General features: G+C 40.1%; 1 protein-coding gene across 4 annotated transcripts in view; it reads left to right on the top strand.

The window, feature by feature from the left end:
* The window catches only part of CRACD (capping protein inhibiting regulator of actin dynamics), a 309,035-nt gene that overhangs the window by 266,297 nt on the left and 20,704 nt on the right, over positions 1-22,034 (top strand). For all 4 annotated transcript variants that reach the window (XM_073608408.1, XM_073608409.1, XM_073608406.1 and 1 more), the window contains 4 exons: positions 78-251; positions 1,762-4,741; positions 18,416-18,606; positions 19,689-19,842. In XM_073608408.1, coding sequence (XP_073464509.1) covers positions 78-251; positions 1,762-4,741; positions 18,416-18,606; positions 19,689-19,842 — 3,499 coding nt within the window. The remainder of the gene's footprint in view (positions 1-77; positions 252-1,761; positions 4,742-18,415; positions 18,607-19,688; positions 19,843-22,034) is intronic.

The following is a 22,034-nucleotide window of genomic DNA, read 5'->3' as shown; positions in this document are numbered from 1 at the left end:
ACCTCATTCTATTTAAACAGTACTTTATTTCTATAGCTGCAATTACATTTGAACCCTTTTCCTTTTTTGATGTGCAGGCAACTTCAGTGAAAACATCACGGTCAAAACGGCCGTCAGGCACAATTGAGTCCATAAATCTGGATGCTGTTCCTCGTTCTGTTGCACGACTAGATAACAGTGCTGCTAAACACAAACTTTCTGTCAAGCCAAAAAACCAGAGAGTGTCAAAGAAACATAGAGGCATGTCCCAGGTAGTATATTTTAGCTCAATTTATTATGTGCTTGTTTTAGATATGCATAATGCATGAAAGAATGTAAATAAACCTATATTTTTTTTATTAAGTAGATACTGTTGAAAATAAGGGTGAAGCCTTCCAATAATCTTCTTTAAAAATAACTATCGCCTTTACAGACCCTGAAGTCTGATTAGTGAACAACAGGGGTTCTATTACAGAACCATTGTATTTTATTATTATTCTGCAATGCCAGATTTCACCATTAAATTATGCTGCAGATAATATATGAAATTGCCTGGCTGTAGGCCATCTTTCTAAATGCTATCCCAAAGAATGGAAACCTATCATTCCCATTTAATTACTGAGTATATATGGTGACTGTGGATCTTGCATTCTACTTTGCAATGTTCAAACATGCATTTTCCAGCATACCGTATATACTTGAGTATAAGTCGATCCGAGTATAAGTCGAGGCCCTAATTTACCACAAAAAAATGGGAAAAACGTATTGTCTCGAGTATAAGACGAGGGTGAGAAATGCAGCAGCTACTGTAAGTGGAAAAAGAGGGTCAACAATGCCCATCTGCAGCTGTATACCTCCCTGTGTCCTGTGCATGTGTTATGTGTCCTGTGTATATGTGCATGTGTCATGTGTCCTGTGTATATGTGCATGTGTCATGTGTCCTGTGTATATGTGCATGTGTCATGTACCTGTGTCCTGTGTATATGTGCATGTGTCATGTGTCCTGTGTAAATGTGCATGTGTCATGTGTCCTGTGTATATGTGCATGTGTCATGTGTCCTGTGTATATGTGCATGTGTCATGTACCTGTGTCCTGTGTATATGTTCATGTGTCATGTACCTGTGTCCTGTGTATATGTGCATGTGTCATGTGTATATGTACCTGTGTGCATGTGTCTGTGTGCATCCTACCTGTGTCCTGTGCATGCCTCCATCTGCCGCTCTGCACCGATCAGCGTGTGCTATTACTATTCGGCAGCCATTCACTGTTCAAAAGCCGCGCCTCCTCCTCGTCCATGATAGGCAGAAAACTCAATTTCCCAGCAGTGAGCGGTCAGCCTATCACGGACATTCTCTCAACCTCATACCACGGACGAGGATGAGAGAATGTCCGTGATAGGCTGTACACTGACTGCCTATCACAGACGAGGAGGAGGCGCAGCTTTTGAACAGTGAGAGGCTGCCGAGTGGTATGTAGCACTCGCTGGCCGCCGTCTGCCTGCATGACACGTTGATCATGTAGGCAGACAGTTTTGACTCGAGTATAAGTCGAGGGGGGCACTTTCAGCCCCAAAAAAGGGGCTGAAAATTTCGATATATACTCGAGTATATACGGTATGTATATGAAAAAAGTCTGCAACTGTGATCACAATTTTTGCTGATTTGTTAACTTTTAAGGTGCTTTAATGATGCCAATGTAAACTGCAAAAATTATTTTAGAGTTTACATTTTTACAGTGCAATATTATATCCGGTTTAGCTACCACTTCTAATTTGTCCACAGGACTTCAACACTATAGAAGACAACGAAAATGAAATCACTTTGAATATGCAAAGATCCCTTGACAAAGCCATGTTCCACTCCATGGATATTCCTTCCCATAATATACTCATGTCTGATCATTTTGAACGAAAAATCCATGAATCCCAAGTATCTGAGCAATTTCGAACTTTGGCGGCTAAGGGGGAAAAGAAAATCAATAAAGATCAAGAAGGCAAACAGCCAGATCCCAGTACCAGCAGACAAGTAGTACAAGAAACTAGGCAGCCTGAGGAAGAGAAGAAGTCAGAAGCAGATAAACGGAAAGAAGAAGAAGAAAGAAAGAGACAGGAGATCATTAGAAACATAGACTTGGAAAGGCTCCAACAGAAAATAAACGAACAAAATGAAAATGAACTGAAAGAACAGCGTCGACGTGAAGAAGAGAGAAAACAGAGAGCTGAACAAATTCTGAAAGAATTAGAAGAGCATAGAAGGCAAGAGGAGCAGAAGCAACATGAGCTGGAGCAGAAGAAAACATTTCAACTGGCAGAGGAACAGAAGAAACGGGAGCTGGAGATACAGAGAGCACTTCAGATAGCAGAAGAACAAAGAAAACAGGAAATAGAAAAGCAGAGAGCTATTCAGTTGGCAGAAGAGCAGACAAGACATGAACTAGAGCAGAGAGCCTTTAAGATAGTGCAAGAGCAGAGGAAATATGAACAGGAGAAACAGGAAGCCCTTCAGATAGGAGAAGAACAGAAAACAAGACAAACTTTTGAGGAAGGAGGAGTACTTCCGAAAACAGAAGAGAAGAAACAACATGAAATAGATGTGCAAAGGGTTATTCAGGTTACAGAAGAGCAGAAAAGTTGTGAACTTCAGCAGCAGAAAGACATTCAGATGGCAGAAGAACAGAGACAACATCAGTTAGAGCTAAAAAGAACTCTCCAGATCATGGAGGAACAAAAAAAGCAGGAACTGGAATTGCAGAAAGCAGCAGAGCAACAAAAAACTGTTCAGATAGGGGAACAAAAAGGTCAGGGATTGTTGCAGAAGAAGTCTCCCCAGACAGCCGAGGAACAGCAATTAAAGACACCAAAAAGCCAAAGTCAGCAAGTATCAGAGGAAATCATAGTCCGGCAGTGTATAAAAGAGGAAATGAGAACTGATAATCTAAATAGAACTGATTGTCAAAAAAAAACAGACTTTCAAGAAAAAACAAAATTACAGAAGAAAGAACAACAGATACCTGAGGACATCAAGGAGCTTATCCCAGAACATCTTTCCCCTCTGTATACAGAAGCTGCCTCAGCAGAGGAAGATCTACCCGAAGAGCAAAAAATGGAGATGGAAATTAAAGGAGATGAGGAAGAACTAAAGCAGAGAAAACAAAAGGAAGCAGAGTCTCAAGAGCAGGAAAGAATTAACGAAGAAGTAAGGTGGCAGGAACTTGACCAAAAGCAGAGGCCATTTACATTCAAAGTTACATCGGGTGAAAAGCAAATTATATTTGAGAAAGTTAATTTAACTCCAGTTACAGTACCAAAAGAGCCAATAATATCCCCAGGTACACACGATGCAAAAGAAAATAAGGGCACCATTAGTTCACACTCTCTTTCATCTGCTCAGTGCATACCCCATACTGCCATTTTGGTAACAGGAGCACAGCTTTGTGGTACAGCTGTAAACCTACATCAGATTAAGGATCCTGCTTGTAAGTCTTTACTGGGCCTCAGTGAAGAAAGAAAATTAGATATAACAGAAAACAAAATGCAGAAAGAAAAGGACAGTACTAAACAAGTCAGTAGTAAGACAAAGTATACATCAGAAGCATTAGACAATCAGTCATTCCTAGCAGAATGGGCTTCCATAAGGTCTAAAATACTAAGCAAAGCTGAAAATGCAACTGATGAAAAGAACCAAAGTAGTCCTTTCGACTCTGGTGATGACAGAATGGCTAAGACCAGGGGTGATTCTCATAGCAGCTTACGGAAGACAATGTCAGCTATCCCTAAATTTTCAATAACACCCGCATGGCAGAAATTTCCAGAAACTGGAAGATTAACAGAAATAAGTATTGATACCTCGATAAAATCTCCAAGTAAGGAAAATATAGCAGTATTACCTGACAGCACACTTCAGGGCAAGACTGGAGAGAGGACAGTCATGGTCCCGGAAATGGTGACCAGAATTAAAAAGCAAGTTACAATTGATGGGAATGCAGAAGGATGGATATTTTCCAAAGATCTTCCATCTTTCTTAGTTCCTAACCTACCACAATCTCCTCGTCGGGGGCATTTGGAAGGGCAAATGTCCTTTGAAACGCAATTTAGTAATGGCACTGTGAAAACAGATAAATTATTGCAAAGTGCAGAAGACAAAAACTCTCCATTTGGAATCAAATTAAGAAGGACAAATTATTCATTAAGGTTTCATGCTGATCCACAGAATGAACAGAGAAGGAAAAAGCGATATAGTGCAGGAGACAGCTTTGAAGGGGTTCCTGCCCCATTAACTCCAACAGATGAAACAGAAATTAGGACTATAACCAGGAAAGAACTTTTAGGATCACCTGTAAAGATGAAGAAAGATAACCTTACTAAAGATTTAGTGGATACCTTAAGTAATGTAACTGATAATGCCCAGTTTATAGCCCCCTCTATAGTGTCAGGATCAAGTCCCCATGTGTCATTTCATAATAAAGACAGAGTAGTCCCCAAATCACCAACTATACAAAAACCATCCCTTGCTCCAAAACCTGCCAGCCCAACGCCACCATCTTCTCCAATTTCACATCTGGGCAGAACAAATGTGACTGACCTACATGGACAACAGTTGGAAAAAAATGAAAAGGATAAAGAAACAGTTGGAGAAATGAAATCTTCATTGTCTTCTCCAAGTCATGAGGAAGTTGTACAGCAAGATGCAAATGATAAAGCAGGACTGCCATCTATTTCTTGGAGAGAGAAGACAGACAAAAGGACCGAAAGATTAGGAAAAGGTTAGTTCTAATATGTATACTTTAGACCCATACCTTATTTATTTCTGCTTTCCATTATAATTTGCATCAGGCACAACATTCTATGCTTGCATTACCAACTTAAACACTACTTTCCAAAGATTTAGTCAGGAATCACAATGATTCACTAGTAAGGAGACTAGGGGCTGGAAGAAAAATCATTCTATCCTTTTTGCTGTTAAAGTAGACTGTGCCTGAAATGCTGGGTAAGTTTTTAAAATATGATTTTAGTCAAAGACGAGGTTTAATAATGAAAGACAAGAGAAACGTATGGCCTAATGGCCAATGCAGTAGAAAACATGCTTTCTCTAGCAGGGCAGGATGCTGTATGAAAAAGTTTTTTTTTTTTTTTGAGCAACTGGGGATGGGAAAGTACAAGCACCTGACTTCCCAAATGAAGGCAATGGGAGAAAACTGCTTTTCAGCCCAAACCTGTATTTGTTAATTTTCAGGTCAATATACGCAAACATATTTTGGGGGATTGCTCCTCCTACTTCCTTTATGATGTTTTACTACCAGTAAAATAACACAAAGAAATAGTTTACAATACCTAGGTACTACAGGGGATAGAAAAAATGGCACACTAGAATGGGTATATTAAAACATTTAACGAGATTTATGATAAACGGGAGGTGTTAGTTGGAGCTAAAAAAAAAAAGTGATCATGAGGTGGAAAGGCTATCAAATTTTTGGGTGTGCATATTACAAGGGAGTTGTCATGGTCTCAAAATATTTGTTTTCTAGTGAAAAAAATAGTGAAGCAGAGACTGTTAAGGTTGAAGTACCTTAACTACTTAAAGACCGCCTACCGCACACATACTGTGGCAGGGCAGCTCTATTGCACGAAAGAATGTACCTGTACGTCATTTCGTGCAATAGACAGAGGGGGAGCCAATTAGCAGGTCCGGCAGACACGATGTCCGCCAGGACCCACCGATCGTTCCTCTATGTAAACAAAGCAGATCGCCGCTCTAACAGGGGAGAACACAGTGATCTTGTGTTCCTGCTAAGCAGGAACACGGATCTCTGTGTTCCCTCAGTCAGTCCATCCCCCACACAGTTATCAAGCACCCCCTAGGGACACACTTAACCCTTTGGTCGCCCTTGATGTTAACCCCTCCCTGCCAGTGTCATTAGTACAGTAACAGTGCATATTTTTAGCACTGATCACTGTAATAATGTCGCTGGTTCCCAAAAAGGTGTCAGAAGTGTCAGTTAGGTGTCCGATTTGTCAGTCGCAATGTCGCAGTCCCGCTAAAAATTGCTGATCGCCGCCATTACTAGTAAAAAATGTAAATAAATAAAAATGCCATAAAAATATCCCATAGTTTGTAGATGCGATAACTTTTGCGCAAACCATATGCTTATTGAAATTTTTTTTTAGCATAAATATGTATCAGATTACATATTGGCCTAAATTGATGAAGAAATTAGATTTTTTTTTAAAAATTGGTTGGATATGTTTTATAGCAGAAAGTAAAAAATATTGTTTTTTTTTCAAAATTGTCGCTCTTTTTTCATTTCTAACGCAAAATATAAAACTCGCAAAGATAAACAAATACCACCAAAAGAAAGCTCTATTTGTGGGAAAAAAAGGATATATATTTTATTTGGGTACAGCATCGCACGACTGCACAATTGTCAGTTAAATAACGCAGTGCCGTATCGCAAAAAATGGCCTGGTCATAATGGGGGTAAAACCTTTCGGGGCTGAAGTGGTTAAAAATCAGTTCACCTTTTCGGGCAGAATTTCAGTTTTCATTATAGATAGAAGCGTTTTCCAATGCCATTTTTGGCCCAGCCATCCCAATGTGCTTTTCTCTCACTTACGTTATCCACAGGAGGTTTAAAGTCTTATCAGTTTATTTGAATTTTTAAATGGAGATTCCATCACTTCCTCAGCATTCTCTTCCTTGTTGCATCACAGAAGAGGGCGTGTTCAACACTTTGGACCACACCTCCCTCATTGGAATACCGCTTCCACCTACTTCCTATACAATCTGATTGTACAATATCCTTTAGATCTCCCATCAGCTATGTAGTACAAGGGCCTGCCTGATTTGATACATGGATTGTTCAGGTGTGTCCTCCTATTCCATAGCTCTTGTAAATCTATAGGAAATTGTACGGAGATTGTACAATCAGATTGCATAGTGTTTGCCCATCTTTATACAAGTAAATAGGAAGGAGACACTCAGTCTCATTCACATCTCCATGTATCGAAAACTCACATTCCTGCATGCATCTGTTTTGGAGTGTTTTCACTCAGCACACGTAGGGCAGTCCATTCACTTGAATAGGCTGCCCTACACACAATAATTGCCCCAGAGAAGCTCCCGAATTTTTTTTGGAGCAGTGCATGGTGTGTTGCCGCAGTTTTTGGTGCGTTCGGAGCACTTAGGAACCCCTAAGGGCACTTTCACACTGAGGCGGTGGGGGTGTCGGCAGTAAAGTGACGGCGGTAAAGCGCCGCTAGTTTTAGTGGTGCTTTACCATCATTTTAGCGGGGCTTTTCGGCTGCTAGCGAGACGCTCTTAACCCCCACTAGCGGCCAATAAAGGGTCAAAAGCTCCTGCAAAGCGCCGCTGCCGAATTGCTTTGCATGCGCTTCAACAACAATTGCCATTGATTTCAATAGCAGGCCTGATTCATACCCAGAGTAGCGAGCACATGTTTTTTGGCTCGTTTTTCCAGTGACACACATAGGGCAGCCAGTTAATATTAATGGGCTGTGCTACACTTGGCCAAGTAGCTCATAGGACATTTTTGCACGTTTTTTTACTGAATTTGTCACCTGTTTTTTCATGTGGCAAAATGTGTGTTTACTTCTGTGTTTGGTGCCATACACTATACAATTTGATTGTACATTCTCCTTTAGATTTACAAAACTATATAATAGGAGGACACACCATCAATCCATTCACCACGTATCCAATTAGGCAGGCTCTTGCACTACATCAGGGGTGTCCCGTGGGCTGAATGTAGCCCCAGGGAGTTTAGCAAGCAGCCTGAGCCCATCTGAAGGGATGCTGCGGAAGCCGGGCAAATGCACGCAAACTTAGTTAATGGGTGAACTCCTTCCTGTGTCCAACTGGCTGGTCTGTCTGTGTCTGTATACCAGGGAGTTTCTGAAGCAATCTGAGAAATATAGCCATGGATGAGGTAAGGCCTTGTTTTCTAAGTCAAAGAAAACTTTAATGGTATTTTTAAAGAAATACATTAATGGTATTCTATATTACCAAAAGCATTGGGATGGTTGCCTTTACACGCACATGAACTTTAATGGCATCCCAGCCTTAGTCCGTAGGCCTTAATATTGAGTTGGCCCACCCTTTGCAGCTATAAGAACTCTTCTGGTAAGGCTGTCCACAAGGTTTAGGAGTCTATGGAAATGTTTGCCAATTCTCCTAGAAGCGCATTTGTGAGGTCAGGCACTGATGTAGACGAGAAGGCCTGGCTCGCAGTCTCCACTCTAATTCATCCCAAAGGTGTTCTATCGAGTTGACGTCAGGACTCTGTGCAGGCCAGTGAAGTTCCACCACCCCAAACCCGCTCATTCATGTCTTTATGGACCTGTGCTACTGATTTAAAACCATGTATTACTCCCCCTCTTTTTTCATTACTCTCATCTCATTCACTCATACGCCTTTTGTGACCAGAATTTATGTAATCTTCTTTGATCTTTTGCTTATTACCCTGAAAAAGGAGGAACTATCCCCCAAGACATGTTGGCTTTCATGTGTACCCAGGCAAAAAAGTTTGTCAAGAAGGCAAAGTTGCTTTTATCCAGTTTCTTTCAGGTGGGCAGTCAGGGGCTTGTTCACTCCCACATTATATGACATTATACTGCCCTTCCATTGGACACACAACTTACAAACTCCAATTTCCTACACGCATTTTGGTATCCCCACATGATTCCCTGCATTTTATGTCATTAGACAATCTAGTGACCTTCATACTTTCTCTCTTTCCTTACTGAGCAGCTGGTCAGTCCTTACTTCTTGCTACAAAAGGAGTCTAATATTACATTTTAATTTGTTATCAGAGGAAATCAATTTCAGTTCTTGCTAACATTTTTGATAACATAATGAGCCTTACAATAGTCTTTCAAAGAAGGCCACACACTGATGGCATCAATCCACTAAAACAGCCATCACCAACCAGTGGTTCGTGTACCATTGATGGTCCAGGAGAAAATTTTGATGGTCCCCAGGGGTTCTGCCACAAATCAACATTGTGGCGGATATATAAGGCCCAATGTTGTTTCCAGTGTTGTTCTAAATGCGCACTGACAGTCAATACTGTAGTTCCGGCTTCTGTGAACTCTGGGGGAGGTGCCGGGAATAGTGCAGAGAGTGGAAGGTGAGGAAGGAGGGGACTTCCAATGACAGCGCAGATCACACACTATAGGAGGGAGCACAGAGCTCGAGCACATGGCAGGATAAGGAGGAGCGATACAATGATGAGTCTGTGTAAGGCAGCAGTGTGATGCAGAGTGCGGGGGGGGAGAGCCGGAGCATTGTGTTTATAAGGCAGCAGTGTGATCCAGGGGGAGGTGGGCAGAGAATTGGAAGATTGTGTGTATAAGGCAGCAGTGTGATCCGGAAGGAAGGCAGAGAATCGGAGCATTGTGTGTATAAGGCAGCAGTGTGATCCGGAAGGGAGGCAGAGAGTCGGAGCATTGTGTGTATAAGGCAGCATTGTGATACGGAAGGGAGGCAGAGAACCGGGGCATTGTAGGTATAAGGCAGCAGTGTGATCCAGGGGGAAGGGGGCAGACAGACGGAGCATTGTGTGTATAAGACATATAAAATTTGTTGTTAGTGGACCGGGGATAATAAATCTATATATATATATATATATATATATATATATATATATATATATATATTATATATATATATATATATATATATATATATATATATATAAATCTAAATAAGTTATCTGAGCGGTGCTCTTTCTTGTGGAAGCCAAAAATAATTAATTGGTCTTACATTTAAGGTTAAAATAATTGTCAACAGGAACCAATCAGTGCATGTTTTAATCTTATTGGCTACTATGGGAACAACCTTCTTCTGAGATATATTGATAAATAAGGTCCAATATATTTTATATACTTTTCTGATCATGTAAACAAGCAAGTGATTATATTCATTTATATTCATGTACAGTGCCTCGAAAAAGTATTTATACCCCCTGAAATTTTCCACATTTTGCCATGTTACAATCAAAAACATAAATGTGTTTTATTGGGATTTTATGTGATAGATCAACACAAAGTGGCACATAATTGTGAAGTGGAAGGAAAACGATAAATGGTTTTCAAAATTTTATACAAATCTGAAAATTGTGGCGTGCATTTGTATTCAGACCCCCCCCCCTCCCCCGAGTCAATACTTTGTAGAACCACCTTTTGCTGCAATTACAGCTGCAAGTCTTTTTGGGGATATCTCTACCAGTTTTGCACATCTAGAGAGTGACATTGTTTTCCCATTCTTCTTTGCAAAATAGCTCAAGCTCTGTCAGATTGGATGGAGAGCGTCTGTGAACAGCAAAGTCTTGCCAAAGATTCTCAATTGGATTTAGGTCCTGAAATAAACTGGGCCATTCTAACACATGGCTATGCTTTGGTCAGAACCATGCCATTGTAGCTCTTGCTTTATATTTAGGGTCATTGTCCTGCTGGAAGGTGAACCTCCACCCCAGTCTCAAGTCTTTTGCAGACTCTAACAGGTTTTTTCTAAGATTGCCCTGTATTTGGCTCCATTCATCTTATCATCAACTCTGACCAGCTTCCCTGTCAATGCTGAAGAAAAGCATCCCCACAACATGATGCTGCCACCACCATGTTTCACGGTGGGGATGGTGTATTCAGGTTTATGTACAGTTAGTTTTCTGCCACACATAGCTTTTTGCTTTTCAACCAAAAAGTTACCATGGGCTTCTTGGCTGCTTCTCTGATTAATGCTCCATGCCCGGCCTATCAGTTTAGGTGGATGGCCATGTCTTGGTAGGTTTGCAGTTGTGCCATACTCTTTCCATTTTCAGATAATGGATTGAACAGTTGAGATATTCAAAGCTTGGGATATTTTTTTTTAAACTTAACCCTGCTTTAAACTTCTCCACATCTTTATCCCTGACCTGTCTGGTGTGTTCCTTTGCCTTCATGATGCTGTTTGTTCACTAAGATTCTCTAACAAACCTCTGAGGGCTTCACTGAAGAGCTGTATTTATACTGAGATTAAATTGCACACAGGTAGACTCTATTTATTAATTAGGTGACTTCTGAGGGCAATTGGTTCCACTAAATTTTAGTTAAGGGTATCAGAGTAAAGGGGCTGAATACAAATGCACGCCACACTTTTCACATATTTATTCGTAAAAAAAATGTAAAACCATTTATCATTTTCCTTCCACTTTACAATTATCTGCCACTTTGTGTTGGTCTATCACATAAAATCTCAATAAAGTACATTTACGTTTTTGGTTGTAACATGACAAAATGTGGAACATTTCAATGGGTATGAATACTTTTTCCATTCATTGTAAATAAACTCCCAAACATCAAATGTTGCAAAACTCGCTTAAACTGGTTTGAAAAAATGCAGCTTAAGTGAGTTTTAACTCTGATTTTCTCCTGTCAGGAGAAACAGCGTTATCATTAAACCAATTTGCATGGAGCCTAAAAACTAGAGCTAGCTATTATTTTTCTTGATGATATCTCTGGACTTCAAAGATTATTCTTCAAGAACATTTCCTCTTAGGTTAATTATTAACTGGACATTTAGTGGTTTTGTACACTGAACTTGTTTTTTTTTTTTTTATTATTACAGTTATCTCTTAGATATTGGAAGCTATAGACATAAACAATCTGTAGTCATTACGTTGTGTAATTAGTTATATGAATGCACAGCATTTGCCAGATTTTTATCTTAGTGGAGATTCAAATACGTTATTAGGCCTTAGCAACAGTAAATAATACAAGAGTGCAAAAAAGAAAGTCTGTTAAGGCAGATCTACATTTCCTGAGGTCCAGAAACCTGATCTAGGCTCATCATACTGATATTAAATTATTGTAAGTACTACCGAGCAGGGCCCTCTGATTCCACATGTATTGAATTGTATTGTAACTATACTGTCTGCCCTTGTAAACAGCTGCGCAAACTGTTGGTGCTATATAAATCCTGTGTAATAATTATAACAATACTCACATAAAGACTTGCTTAAAGTGGGGAGGAAGGAAGGGTCAGATAATGCCTGTGTACATATCCAGTGCACTGAGAGTGAATACAGACTGGTAAAAGCTTTATTTTCTGTATCTGTATGCCAGTGTCTCCTCTAACCTAATTACGTCCCCATTCTGCCAGTCCCTGCTGGCCATACATGTGTCTTGTTTTGTTTCTTCCTGTAAGTTTGTGTCTGTCTTTACTCACTTACCAAGTAGTTGGCCCTGCCTCTGTCCTTGTTCTCTCCCCCCACTTTCTGTTTGTCCCTATCTATTCTGTTATTTCTTCTGGATTTGTGTCTGTCTGTATTTCTTTACATATGTTTGTCTGTTTTTTTACTGTCCTTCCCCACCTTAAAGCGGAGCTCCACCCAAAAGAGGAAACTCTGCTTATTTGCCCCCCTCTGCTGCCACAGTTGGCACCTTTGGGGGTGCCAAAGGTTTTGACATGTGCTCACTCCCACTTCTGGCTGACTTTGCCGTGGTGAACTCATCCTGGAGTTCGGCCCCTTCCTCCTTCCCCCCGGCCATTCACAAAGTGCAGCGCGCTTTGTGCATGTGAAGGGGGGAACTGCCCGTGAGGCTGCAAGGCTTCATTGCCGGTTTACCTTAGATGAGATGGCGGCGGCAGCACCCGAGAGCCGATTGAAAAACCATCACGGGTGAAAATGCTGTTTGGATTTGTGGACAGGTAAGTGTCCTAATATTAAAAGTCAATAGCTACAGTATTTGTAGCTGCGGAGTTTAAATTTTTTCTGAAGGAGCCTGAAGCTCCGCTTTAACTAAAGCTGGTCATAGACGATTTGAATCTCGTCTGGTTCCTGTTCGAACTATGTATGGGCAGGCTGAATGTACCCAACCTGGGTACAACCAGCCTGCTGAATTTTATACGTGATTATCATTAGCGGTTGTTATAGCTGCTAGCAATAATAACTGTGTTCTCCCAGTGGGGATGGCTTTCCCCGCCGGGAGGACACAATGTCTCAGCAGGGGGGGATTCCCCTGTCAACACTGTATGTGTTGATGGTGGAACTGGGCAACCCCTAGATGCAGGAAAGAAATTCACTTCATCTATGACCGGCCTAAATCGGTATGGCCTGCCTCTGCCCTACCAGAGTCACTGGGTGTTGTCTTTACTATCCTATACTATTCTGATCCTATACTATTCTGATTCCATAGAAAAGATAGGGTGAAAATGAATTTCTGCACAATGCCTAAAACTACAGGAGTGAATCAGAGCTAATTTAAAAGTACATTTAGTGCTATGTAAAAATATTTTAATCCACATAGTCTGGGCACAGGTTTACGCTAATTTTTGTCCCTATCCCGCTCTATTTGGGTCTGTCCCTACTTGAATCTACTTTTATGTTTATTTCTGAGTTCTTAAAGTGGTTGTAAAAGCTCAAGTCCTTTTTATCTTAATGCATTCTCTGCATTAAAGTAAAAAAACCTTCCATGATCAGCTTCCCCCAGCCCTCTCTAAATACTTACTTGAGCCTGACCTCGATCCAGCATTGTGCCTGGGATCAGCAGCACTACTCTCTCTTTCTTTCCTCACAGGACACAGAGGCAGCAGTGGAGACTATTGGCTCCTGCTGCTGTCAATCAAATCCTGTGAGGAAGGAGCTGGGGGTGGGGCAAGCTACACTGTGTGTGTCTATAGATGCGCATAGCCTGGCTCGGGATTGAGCCCACACGAGTGCCCCTACAGCAAGCGGATTGCTATGGGGGTGCTCCGAAGGGAGGAGGAACCGAGAGCACCACTAGGGGACCCCAGAAAAGGAAGTTTGGGACCACTCTGTGCAATACCATTGCACAGAGTAAGTATAAAATGTTTGTTATTTTAATTTTAAAAAATTATAACTTTGCAATCACCTTAATGTATGTTTGTCCCTGTTACTTTCCCACATCCTTTGTGTTTCCATTCATCCTAAACATTTCCTGTTTGATGTCTTCCTATATCTGTTTCTGTTCTTATCTCAGTTCTGTTCTAATCTCAGCTGCTACTCTCCCTGCCTGAGACTTTCTGTTCCTACCTGTATCTGAATGTTACTGTATCATTTCTGTCTTTACCTGCCCCCATTCTGGCCTATCCAATTGTCGCTCTGATGAAATGTTTGTGCTTACCTAAATGCCCCTATCACATGGAAAGTCATAATTACAATAAATTATGCTTTTTGATATTTGCATATGTTTTTCAAATGGATTTAATGAAAATAAAAAATAATGCATGCAAAGCTGAATAAGTGCAAAATGACTTTGCATATTATTAATGTATGTGCATATATTAATGTTTAGTGATAATACAGTTTATTCATTAAATAAAAGTTATAGCTCAGTTTCATGATTTCTGTTGTTTAATACCACAAAAGAGAACTGAAAATGGGATCCATTTATCATAACTGACCCCTTACTAAAGCTAATAATTTTTTTGGCTACTGCTTTCATAATTATCTAAAATGAAACTGACAGCCGTAAACCATAGCAGCGCATTGAGATATAAAAATTAAACTTCTATAGAGGATGTTTAAATGTTTGAAATCCGCACAGGAATAATAATTTAGTTTTTCTCTCGTTCATTAAGGGAAACGGAATTCTGAAGACAACTGGGTTACATAGTTACATAGTTACATAGTAGGTGAGGTTGAAAAAAAGACACAAGTCCACCCTATATGTGTGTGATTATATGTCAGTATTACTTTGTACATCCCTGTATGTTGTGGTCGTTCAGGTGCATATCTAATAGTTTTTTAAACTATTGATGCTCCCCGCTGAAACCACCGCCTGTGGAAGTGAATTCCACATCCTTGCCGCTCTTACAGTAAAGAACCCTCTACGCAGTCTAAAGTTAAACCTCTTTTCTTCTAATCTTAATGAGTTGCCACTTGTCTTATTATACTCCCTTCCACTGAAAAGTTTTATCCCTATTGTGGGGTCACCTGTATGGTATTTGTAAATTAAAATCATATCCCCTCTCAAGCGTCTCTTCTCCAGAGAGAATAAGTTCAGTGCTCGTAACCTTTCTTCATAACTAATATCCTCCAGTCCCTTTATTAGCTTTGTTGCCCTTCTTTGTACTCGCTCCATTTCCAGTACATCCTTCCTGAGAACTGGTGCCCAGAACTGGACAGCATATTCCAAGTGAGACCGGAGCAGAGTCTTGTAGAGTGGGAGAATTATCACTTTATCTCTTGCGTTAATCCCCTTTTTAATGCATGCCAATTTTCTGTTTGCTTTGTTAGCAGCAGCTTGGCATTGCATGCCATTGTTGAGCCTATCATCTACTAGGACCCCCCAGGTCCTTTTCCATCCTTGATTCCCCCAGAGGTTCTCCCCCCAGTGAGTAGATTGCATTCATATTTTTGCCACCCAAATGCATTATTTTAAATTTTTCCACATTAAACCTCATTTGCCATGTAGTTGCCCACCCCATTAATTTGTTGAGATCTTCTTGCAAGGTTTCCACATCTTGCGGAAAAGTTATTGCCCTGGTTATCTTAGTATTGTCTCCAAATACAGGGATTGAACTGTTTACCCCATCCTCCAGGTCGTTTATGAACAAATTAAATAGGATTGGTCCCAGCACAGAATCCTGGGGGACCCCACTTTCCACCACTGACCATTCTGAGTACTCCCCATTTATCACCACCCTCTGAACTCGCCCTTGTAGCCAGTTTTCAATCCATGTACTCACCCTATGGTACATGCCAATGGACCTTACTTTGTACAGTAAACATCTACGAGCACCACGTCTACGGGCCTTCCTTTATCTAGATGGCATCTCACCTCCTCATAGAATAATAATAGATTGGTTTGGCAAGAACGATTCTTCATGAATCCATGCTGATTACTGCTAATAATACCGTTTTCATTACTAACATTTTGTATATAGTCCCTTATCCTCTCCAAGAGCTTGCATACTATTGATGTTAGGCTAACTGGTCTGTAATTCCCAGGGATGTATTTTGGCCCTTTTTTAAATATTGGAGCTACATTGGCTTTTCTCCAATCAGCTGGTACCATTCCAGTCAGTAGACTGTCAGTAAAAATTAAGAACAATGGTCTGGCAATTACTTGACTAAGGTCCCCCAGGACCCTCGGGTGCAAGCCATCAGGTCCCGGTGACTTAGTAATGTTAAGTTTTTCAAGTCTATTTATAATTCTGTCTTCCGTTAGCCATGAGGGTGCTTCCTGTAATGTGTCATGAGGATAAACACTGCAGTTTTGGTTACTGAAGCCCCCAGATTCCCTCGTGAAGATTGAGGAGAAGAATAAATTCAATACCTTTGCCATCTCCCCATCCTTTGTAACCAGATTTCCTTCCTCATTCTATATGGGGCCAATATGGTCTGTTCTCCCTTTTTTACTGTTTATATACTTAAAGAATTTCTTTTTTGCTCTCCTTCGCTATGTGTCTTTCGTGTTCTATTTTAGCCACCCTAATTGCACTCTTACATTCCTTGTTGCATTCTTTGTAAAGTCTGAATGCTGATGATGAAACTTCAGCCTTGTATTTTTTGAAAACCTTCTCCTTTGCTTTTATATGAATTTTTACATTGGAGTTAAGCCATCCAGGACTTTTGTTCGCTATTTAAAATTTATTTCCCAATGGGATGCACTGGCTAATGCCCTTATTTAATATGCTCTTAAAGCAAACCCATTTTTCCTCTGTGTTCTTTGTTCCTAAGATTTTATCCCAATTTATATCTTCTAGCAAGGTTCGTAGTTTGGGGAAGTTTGCTCTTTTGAAATTCAATGTGTTTGTATTCCCCTTATGTTTCCTATTTGTGTTATTTACAATCTGACCCATGAAATTGTCCTGCAAGACATCTAGGAACTGGCGAGCCTTAGACAAATGCGCGGTTCCTTCCGCCCAGTCTATGTCTGGATAATTAAATCCCCCATTATGATGACACTTCCCATCCTTGCTGCTAACCCAAATTGTGATAAGAGGTCCGTCTCCCCCTCCTCCCTCAGGGTTGTTGGAATTGGAATGCAGTATACCAGCCTGTGTTCTTAGGAGAATGGTTATATCTGTCAACTCTACTAAATTCAGTTCTTTAGTGGGTCTTCTTTAATAAACCACTGCTGGTTGAGTCAGACTAGGTTTCACTAATCTGGGAGTCTTGCCAATGTAGGCAACAAGTGTGGTTTTATCTCAACCGGAGTGTGCTCATTGATCCCCCTGCAACAAGCTTGCCGAACCTTGTCTGGTCTACAATTTTTTGTATTCTAGAGTCCAATTATCCGCTATACAGCAACCCAGTTATCTTCAGAATTCTATGTCCCTCAATAGGAAGGGATTGCAAAGTGACTACAAAAATCAGATTTAGCACCTGTTTCTTTTCTGCTGTATTTCATTGTTATTTTAGAGCAAATAAATTCGTATAGTGACCAGGGGTGCAATAAACACTACCTGAGTTTAATTGAAGCTAAATGCATCTGAAGACAGTGCTTGGCATTTACACAGACTAAGTTCAAGTTAACTTAGAGTTGTGTGCCTGCCCCAATGACGCCAACAGGGAACTTGCACAAAACATGGACAAGCTAAACAGCAAGAGCTTCTAAAGGAAGATATTGACAAGTTAACTGCACATCAGTGGATATATATATAGATGAACATACTGCTTTCCACATAGGCTTCTCTAGTTATCTTTTACTCCAGATAAATTGAGTATAAAGAGCTTCTTTAAACGAAATACATTCTAGTTTGTGTGTGTATCTTTATGAAAAATTGCAATGAAGTTCAAATAAAAAATAAACATGTCATCATAGCTCCCAACTGTCCCTGATTTCGAAAGACTATCCCTGATTTAGAACAAAGTCCCTCTGTCCCTTTTTCCTCCATTTAGTCCTTCATTTTGGTCTGATCTATTTAGTTGTTAATAAAGTGCACTATTTATCTTTCAAAAAGTGTTCCTGCATTTGTAAATTTTAAAAGCCAATATAAAGAAATAGTAGTGGTCAAAAAAAGCAAAAGGTTTAACTAACAATTTTTTTGTTTAATTCTCCTTTAAGGGGGCATGTCCTATGCCTACATATCTTTGCTAATAGGTGTCCCTTATTCCCATCTCAAAAAGTTGGGAGGTATGATGTCATATGTCTAAAGAAGTCAAAGTTTCTATCTCCCTGAGCACCCTGTGAGCTCCAAAAACTGGTGTGGCCAGTATGTAGATGGTGACTTCCAGCTCTGAAGTTGTTCTGTAAAGGCACATGCTACAGGAGAACCAAGGTAGAACTCTTTTTGGAGATGGAACTCAATATGTGCATACTGAGCACCCCACTTTCAGGGGCTCAGTAATTAAAATGCCGGTTTTCTGCCTAACTCTTTATGCCAACCGAGTACTTTAATTACAAAACAGGTTTATTGTAACATAGAAAATGACAATAACCCAATGAAATATGTTCCATGTTATTTCCTTTAACAGACAGGCCTGTTCTCCAGAGTCGACATTCTTTAGATGGCTCCAGGTTGATGGAGAATATTGAGCCTGCTCAGCCTCAATGGATTACACTCGCTCTACAGAAACAGAAAGGATTTCGGGAGCAGCAGGCATCCAGGGAAGAGAGGCGGCAAGCCAGAGAGGCTAAACAAGTGGACAAATTGGCAAAAGAAAATGTAAATGAATGCACTTGGTTGAAAATTTACAGTATACCAAACTACAGCCATAAATAGTTTTAATTATATAAGAGAGTGGTTAGTACCTCTGTCATAAAGGGGATGTTTCTATGCACAGTTTGCAGTTCTGCAGCATCCTATGATACCTGCATCGCTGTGAATGAGTATTACCACACTGGTGAGATTCTCCTCCTCTACCTTCCTATATGCTGCCTACATTCTCTCCCCACACTTCCTCTACTGCTAGAAACATGTTGATTAGCGCAACGGAGCAATGCAATGGAGGTTGACATTGTGTGGTGCATCACCCCAGCCTGTCGGAAAAAAGGGTGCTAAAAGGCTTAAAGCGTTTGTTACCCCAACATCTCATATTCCTGATATGTGCCTGCTGTACCATGTACTTGTATGAAAACGTATCCTGTTCTCTTTGTATTATAATATCCTTTATGTGAAATCCCTGGTGTTCCTGTCAGAGGTCAAATTGCATGTCAAGTCGCAACCTATCGCTGGCAATGACACTGTTCCAATCAGTGCGATTCCAACTTTGCAGCGCCACACCCATTTGCAAAAGTAGTTCCTGCACTACTTTTGGCGACTTCAATAGATGAAGCCGCACAGATGTCTTTCAAGTCAGACCCGAAGTTGCACTGAAATACAGGTCCAGAAGCTCCATTTAAATTATGTATTAAGGTCTTTTTTAAAACATAGGTTCAGGGAGCTTTAGGGAGAAGTGGTGGACTCAGAAGCTAGAGTTGGGTTTTAAGGGCTAGGAGTGTTTGTGGGCTGCATCTGATATCCGTTCCTGAAGCAAACTACAAATGTACAGTTATAAGAAAACCCTGTTGTTTAAGAAGTAGGGTTGAAGTAACGTTCCTAAAATGAAGCACAAGCCTCATAACTTTGTCATGAACTGGAAGCCATTGTAGTATCATATGTCCTAGTAATGTAATTTGTTTCTTGTGAATTGAATGACATTACTGTCAACTTCCAAACAAATATTATGTTCAGGCACAAAATAGCTACTTCCAGTACACTGATGAATACTTTTTAATTTATTGTTTTTATTCATCTTTTAATGGCAGCCATCCACTGTTCACACTGGAGAATACCGGGGCAGAAGTGGCTCACTCCAAAAACCGCTACCACAGGAAGAGAAGAAAGGTGACACAGTGGTGACCAGACTACAGCGCAGAGAACAGCTGCAGAAATCCAACACTCTTCCAACATCTGTCACAGGTACTGCTCAGGGAAGACAGATGCAGGGAATGGAGAGGCAACTCCGGCATTACCTGAAGAGTTATTTCTGCTGATGAAAAATATGCAGTGTATACAGAGTTTGGCATTTACATGTTTTGTAGTGTTACTTCCTGGAATGAAAATAGATTGGATTTTTCACCATTTGATTTACACAACACATTAATGTCAGCTGTTTTCTCTTTCTATGTCCCCATTGGAAATATTTGTCCTCACTTCCTATTGTGTTACCAAGACAGGAAGCAATGAGATTCTCCTGATCAGACAAAGTGCTTAAAGTGTGTGAAAGGGCTTCTCTTAGGCTTTTATTGCTGTCTGTATCCCCACTGGGATTTCATAGTTAAATAGTTACATAGTTAGGTTGAAAAAAAGACCCAAGTCCATCTAGTTCAACCAAAAAAAAAACACAATCCCATATACACAACCCTATACCCACAGTTGATCCAGAGGAAGGCGAAAAACCCCAGCAAAGCATGATCCAATTAGCTACAGCAGGGGAAAAATTCCTTTCTGATACCCCGAGAGGCAATTGGATTTTCCCTGGATCAAAATATAAAAGCGTAAAAAGGGAAATGGCGCTGTACTTACGGAAAAAAACTATGTTTATATAACTATTGGTGGGGTATTTACCCCAAATTAAATCTGTGTGAACAAATACCTAATCAAAAAGGTGTACAAACTGTGTATCAGTAGTAAAACCAAGTACTACCTAATACATGAGAAAAGTGACCTGTGCATTAATTTGCAAGAAGTAGAAAAAATTTAAACGTGTATATAAAAAACAATCAATGAATGAATAGCATTAGCTGATGTGAATAATATCTGTCAAACACCATTGGTATATATTACAAACATATGAGCTAAATAAGCTACTGTGGTGATCACCAATAAATATATATAAGACTATAATAAATTATATAATAAACTAAGTGTCCATAAGCCAATAGTGCCCCCACAAAAAAATTCTTCTAAAAATATATGTATAAAAAACAAAAATCAGTGTCCATATAAAAGTGACAAGTGCTTCCTTCAATAGGAAAAATATTCCAGAGATGAGCCAAGAACGTGCTGACAAAAGTGACTGTGCTCCCCTTTTGTGCTTTCACTCACCAGAACGCTTCACCCCTGTAGGGGTACAAGCGTGTAGAAATAGTGTGATCCCGGTCCTAGAGTTGCGATATCCCCCTGGTTCACGGCTCCGGGGCAGGAAGGTCATCCACGGACAGAGGGGAAGGAGACTCCAATGTCCCCCCTCTGCAGCATAGCTCCCGGTCAGATGACCGCATGTGTGTGTGATGAAAAACAGGAAAAATCAATCCACATAGCGTAATTCCGTATTGCTGTGTTTATTAAAAGTATATTCAAAAAAAGTTATTTAAATTAAAAAGAGAGGAGAGAGAGCCAGCTTGCTCACAAACTCTCCAAGCGTGACGGGGAAGCCGTGCTCTCCGCACTCTGAGCTTGCGTTCCACCGATCATATGTAAAAACCACCAATCCCGGACGTGACGTGTGAGTGTGTCAGATAAGCCCCGCCTTACGCGTTTCGTCATACGGATGTCATCTGAGGCGTAGCCATCTTGGCACACAACATGTCTTTTATGTCGGGTGTACTCGTCATTGCGGCCAATCGACTTTGTGAGTGCCGCTAACGGGCATTAAGCAAATCCAATCACAATTTCCATATAGTCATTATCAGATGTGTTGATCTAATTGTTGATACTCGTCTGGTGCCAACTAGCGGTGTGAAGAGAAAACCACTTAGACATACAAGTATAATTCCTCCTAAAGCGCCTCATGGAGGATATATGCATCTATAGCAGCAATGACAGAAACAACCCGATGCAATACAGATATTACATGGTAAAACTGAATTCTCAAACAAAAAGAAATGTGATTATACAATTGATATACACAGGTAAAGGAAAAGCCTAAGAACAGAACGCATATAGCATGAGAGATTACTGTTTAGAATCAAGGTGAAAAAGGTAAAACTGAAAAGATAAAAATAAAAATAAAAAATAAAAAAATAATAAAAATAAAATCAAAATTCTAAAAAAATGAAAATTAAAATAAAAATAAAAATGAAAATAAAAATAAAAATAAAAATAAAAAATACATAAAAATACAAATAAAAATAAAAATAAATATAAAAATAAAAAATATCTTAATATGC

This window comes from Aquarana catesbeiana, linkage group LG01 (genome assembly GCF_042186555.1).
Source record: "Aquarana catesbeiana isolate 2022-GZ linkage group LG01, ASM4218655v1, whole genome shotgun sequence".
NCBI lineage: Eukaryota > Metazoa > Chordata > Amphibia > Anura > Ranidae > Aquarana > Aquarana catesbeiana.
The sequence above is the reverse complement of the archived record's forward strand: the minus strand, read 5'-3'. Positions and strand labels throughout refer to the sequence as shown.